This window comes from Clupea harengus, chromosome 22 (genome assembly GCF_900700415.2).
Source record: "Clupea harengus chromosome 22, Ch_v2.0.2, whole genome shotgun sequence".
Lineage (NCBI taxonomy): Eukaryota > Metazoa > Chordata > Actinopteri > Clupeiformes > Clupeidae > Clupea > Clupea harengus.
This window is the reverse complement of record NC_045173.1, coordinates 22,920,139-22,925,543: the sequence shown is the minus strand read 5'-3', so window position 1 is coordinate 22,925,543 and position 5,405 is coordinate 22,920,139. Positions and strand designations below refer to the sequence as shown.

The 5,405-nt window shown below is 43.3% G+C and overlaps 1 protein-coding gene across 1 annotated transcript; it reads left to right on the top strand.

The window, feature by feature from the left end:
- Positions 1–401: 401 nt before the first annotated feature.
- LOC105899189 lies at positions 402–3,887 on the top strand. Its single transcript, XM_031559657.2, has 4 exons — positions 402–777; positions 1,901–1,987; positions 2,614–2,792; positions 3,210–3,887. The coding sequence occupies exons 1-4, from the start codon at positions 697–699 to the stop codon at positions 3,508–3,510; spliced, it is 648 nt and encodes a 215-aa protein (XP_031415517.1). The 5' UTR covers positions 402–696; the 3' UTR covers positions 3,511–3,887.
- The last annotated feature ends 1,518 nt before the right edge of the window (positions 3,888–5,405 follow it).

Below are 5,405 nucleotides of genomic sequence, written 5' to 3'. Positions count from 1 at the left end.
TTACATCTGTGTTAGTGCAAAGCTTCAGGGAAAACATCCCATTTTTAACATAATTGTATTTGTCCATTAAGGTCAAATAAAAAGTTACAGAAAACGACTCCTGCCGGTGTGGGTGCAATCCCTGGCCTTGTGATGTGAGAGTGCGTCTCGGTGGGGCTGTCCCCTGCCGCCCTGGCAGCTCAGCGAGGGTGCAGTCCCCCCGCCGTCTCATGTACTGCTTACACCCAGAGTGTGATTTTATTAGCACATGCAGAGCCATTGAAAGGTCATCCTCGTTCAGACACACCCTGGCTCTGATTATGAGATCTATTAAAAGAATGGGGCCCCACAGACCCCCTGACTTACAGTGAGTCTGTAGTCTCCAGACTATCAATGTCCTGGCCAGGCAGACACAGCCAGCAGATAGCCACACTCCCGAAGACACACACACACACACACACACACACACACACACACACACACACACACATACAGTCATAGGTGCATGCTTGTGCATTGTACATAGCAACACACACAAACAACAGACACACACTCACACAAACACTAGCAAAAGTAAACAAATATTGGGAACGGCAAACTGTCACATCCAGAGATCACCCTGGACAACAGGAAATGATGATGGCGTAGGAACCGAAGATGCTGATTGGTGTGGAAGGGCTTTAGCCTGGCCTATAAAACGGCTCCAGTGAAGTGGACATGAATATCGAGAGGGAAAGAACAACACTCACAATTTCAAAGCACTGGAATTTCATCAGTCGAGTTTGCCCCAAAGAGAAGGTACCGTGTTGATGTATAAGATCTTGGTCCATGTTTCTGTATGTCTGTGTGCGCCTGTGTTGTGTGTAGAGGATAAAGGATACATAGGCTTTGCTGTGAGATGTGTATGAGTAATGGATGTATATCATACTTTCATTAACTGTACCCTATGAGTTATTATTCTGTGGCAGTGACATTGAGATAACTCAAGTTTATGTAGGTGAGAAGTCGTGTGAAAATAAAAAAAGTCAACTTAAAAGCCACTTTGAGGACTTCAAACATAAGATGAATGTGGTCGGGACAATCAAATTGTTTTCAGGATGATCTTTTACCTCATAGTTGTTTTAGACCTAATTATTTTACCTTAGAAAATGTTGCACATTGTAGAATAATCCTATGATTTTACATTATTTTCTTAAATTGTGTTTTCTTGAAGGTGGCTTTCATTAAAGAGTTTCAAGGTAGTTGCCCCATTTTAGTCCTATCACTTAAATAGCTGTAGGATACCTTGTCACAGCACTAGTCAACCATGACTATGAACAGTTGATCTCACATATTGCTGTAGAAACAATGTAGTAAGTACCAAAGTAAAGAGTTTTCCTGTTTGTTTTTCGGGTAGCCGGGATATGAGAAAGACAGTATTTCTTTTAAAAAACATGGAAATGAAGATGTATTTGAACATGTAGTGGCTGCCATGTTCCTCTGATGGTGATGCTGCTGATGAATAGCTCAGAGAGAGATAACACAGAGAGCGCCATCAGCATGACGTGCCCCTTTAAGCCATCTCTGGTGATTGTCAATCAGTGTTTAGTTCATTACCACCGTCTGTCTGGACAGCGGACCAGTGTTTGATACGTCCAGTCCTAATGTACTGATGATTGGGGTGATCTGTGTGCTATGAACGTCCCTGCTCACATGAGGACTCTCCTGGGAACTGGAGGGTCACTCTGGTCAAAAATAGCCGCATTATTTCCATGAGTTTGACCTTTTTCATGAAGAAGAGACACCAGGGCTGGGCACACGCCACTGGCAAAGGGGCGGGGGCAAGTCAGGGCTGGTATAGTATATTGCTGTATATTTACTGTAATTGACTACGTACGCATGCCTTGCTGACCAGTTGCAGGTACATATGCATGTATTGCAGATGCTGAGCTGGAGCTGGCTGTTTCTCTGCTGCCTGCCTGTGGTCGCTCTTCCACTCCAAGAGGACGAGCCTGACACCCTCTCTCAGGTACAGCCACAACCCGGCGGCCCCAGACAACACACTGCTAGGGCAACACGTACTGACCAGGCAAGAGAAGGTCAAGCCATTGATTAACAAATTTACTAGCACCAAACACAAAGTGAATGTAATTAAAGGAAGGCCGATACAGATCATCTAGCTCGTGGGTATCCATGAAAAACAACAAAAGTCGTACGTTTAAGGGTACCAGCTCTTCCAGTAAATGCCTTAAAACAGTTTTAACAAGGCTTAAGGAGTAGCTCTGTTTACTAATCCAACTGCAGTGATTAAACAAATAAATAAGGGCACTGTTTCTACTGGTATAAGACAGGAGCCTCTAATGTTTTATGCAAATACAGAGGCACCACCACAAGATATTAATAAACTACTCACGATACCTTAGCTTTATTAAGATCTGCAGCCCTCCGTGTTCTTGTCCCAATGATGGATCATAAGAGGCACTGAGCTATCTATGGTGGCTCACATATGAAGCTGTGTGGACATTATGGTAATGTAATTACACTGGGATAACTGATGGGGTTTTAGACTTACTGCATGCTAAAGGGAGTCTGGTACATGGTAGGTGGACATTGTAGAGGTTACATACAACGTATCATGATCTATTCTCTGTGCAGAGTCGGACAGAATCCCATGTTTGGCCCCGTAAGGCCATTTTGCCTGGTGAAGCTCCACCACAGCAAAGTCATTCAGGGGACGCTGTGGCCCCCAGGAGGACTGAGAGCTTCCCTGGAAGTAACACACCACTAGACCGCTTATCCATCAGCCCTGTGGACCCCAAGAGAAGCCGACAAAGGTAACCAAACCAACTGTTGTTTCATAGCAGACAGGGGCAAATTATAGATATTAATGTCCACTGTTTATGGTGGAGCCTCGGATACTCAAAACAATTCCCTACCCGATAAAACCTCCACACTGAACATCTGTTGGTCCCTATGAATAGAACAACCATCATGGAATTTTAGCAGAGGGGTTGTGCTGTCCTTCCAGGTCTATGAATAAAACAATGGGACTGTTTCATGTAATCCAATTAGCCAAAGATGGGGGGGTTACAGCTCGGTGTGTTAAGCCTTACAATGGAAATGTTTTGCGCTAACAACAAAACACTGACATTCTAGTTGAGTCGACTCACAATCGCAAAGCCACGAGATATAATGGATGAAACCAGATCTCTCGGTGTATTTTTATTAGCTGAAGCATCTCTCTTCCACAGGAGGATAAAAGGAGGCCAGAAGAGAAGAAATGGCCGAGTTGATCAAGCACAGAACCCTCTCAACCAGGTCAGAAGCAGACAGTCTGGACAAGCAGACTTGATCAGGATTACTGAGAGTGACCCTGCTGACCAGACAAAGACTGGGAGCAGAACCTCCACTGACCAGCCCAATGTCCGAGATGGTCTGCCAGGAGACTCTGTTAAGACTGGAATTAACACCCCCAGGAGCAGAATCCACACAGGATTTGGTAGTCCCATTGACCGAATTGGAATCAGCCAGTTCCCAAGCAGAAAGGGTTAAATAGTGAGGTTACTGCACTTAGTGGGCTAGTTTGTCAACTATACACAGGCTTTCATATAATTCTTCACCATAGAACCGTTCTAACTCATCAACTTCAAAAATGATATATGTACAACTGGACAGATTATTGAGTTGTTCTGTTTTTCATAGAAATTCACAGTGAGGAGAAGCATACAGGAAAATAACATATAACAAAGAGACGAAAGGTTTTGAGTATTTGCCTTTGTAAAGACGTTGTAAAAGTAAAAGTAAAAGCACTGGTTTATACGGATGAATGTGGCACTTAATAAAATTAAACGAAAATAAATTTCTCAACGGAACATTTTATTATGACAATTTTGTTATGACACTATCATATTAGAGACAACACAATCGTGGTACAGAAATGCAACATCAAATACGATTGATATCTTGGCAGCTTGCCCATGACTTCCAGTAGAACACCAGTCTACATCTTTTCCGTCTGTTCTCCGAATTTTCCCGCCTCACCAGCGCCCTCTCGCCTTCCTTGCTGTTTTGGACTAAAGTTCCACTCTCCCAGGTTCCGCTGTTTGGCTTGAAGAGAATCATGAACAGCTCTAGAGGACTTAATGTAGTGGGTATCTGTTCATTAACAGGGGGAAAATGTAGTTGTTATTACCCGCATTAGTTCAACTAAGGCTAACTCTGACACATTAGTTGACGATCCATAAATGAACCGTTGTACATCAAACTTTTCAAGGTTTTTATCGTCTAACAAGTAACAGGCTGATTTTCACAAGATGTTACGATAAAATTGCAATAATATACAAACAACCCAATATTACACGTGTCATATCAAGGAGTCTAGACAAATTAGCGAAACATGAGCTGATCGAATGCCCAGTGGTCTACTTAGGCATGAACTATTCATGAACCTGGATCCTTTAGCACTTAACAACTTAGTTTGAACCTGATCAGCACCCTGGAGAGCTCCATATTGGGATTCGAGGAAGTCGGTGTTCCACAAATTGTGTTATAAGCTTACAAAACAGAATACAATGTATTAAAAACGTCGTACCTCGTTGTGTTTTGGAGTGGCGAAAGATTCTCTTACAGATAGTTTTGTCAGCATCTGTGAACGACCAAAGGATGTACCGCCAACAGCCAAAGCGAGACAGACCACGACGACAGCGCAATAAGGCTTAAAAGCATACATCTCTGTGGTGTCTAAGGAGGCGAAATTGGAGTCACAGTGCAGAATCGGGGTTCTTTTGGTGATGCTCCATGTGGCCTGGCCTCAGAGCTGGTTTTATACATGTGTCCTGACGTCATCCTGTATTCGAGGTAAGTTGTTAAAATACAATTACATGGTTCAGTGCCTTCCCCGGAGAGCAAACACAACAAAGTTCAGTGCCTTCCCCGGAGAGCAAACACAACAGTACCCACATCCGTGAAGAGAAGGCTGTTGGTTTGTGGTATGCTGTCGGTAAATTGGTAAAGGCAAGGTGAATGATATTTTGTGGTTCATAAACTTCTCATAACGAGTTTGACCAGGGTGGCCTATAATGGGAATGTGACAAACTGTCTCACGGACACAACAAACCGAAGATCAATAATGTATAAGCTAATTAGCGTTAATGGCACTGTGGTGATTTTTCGGTGACCTTGTGGAAGAAATGGCCGGGTCATAAAGTATGTGTGGATGCACTGGTTCGGGAAGAGACTACCAACGGCCCCTTCAGCACGACACGACAATGGAATGCGCATCCTGAACATTCCATTCAGTTGGTCATTTTTAATACAGTTAAACTGGAACTGTACCTGTTTTTCCAGGAAATGCAAGTGACCTCAGTATCAATGTCATGGCAACAGGATGCACTATATACGTGGTTAAATGGTAATGATGTAATGAATACATTCTAAATCAACATAAC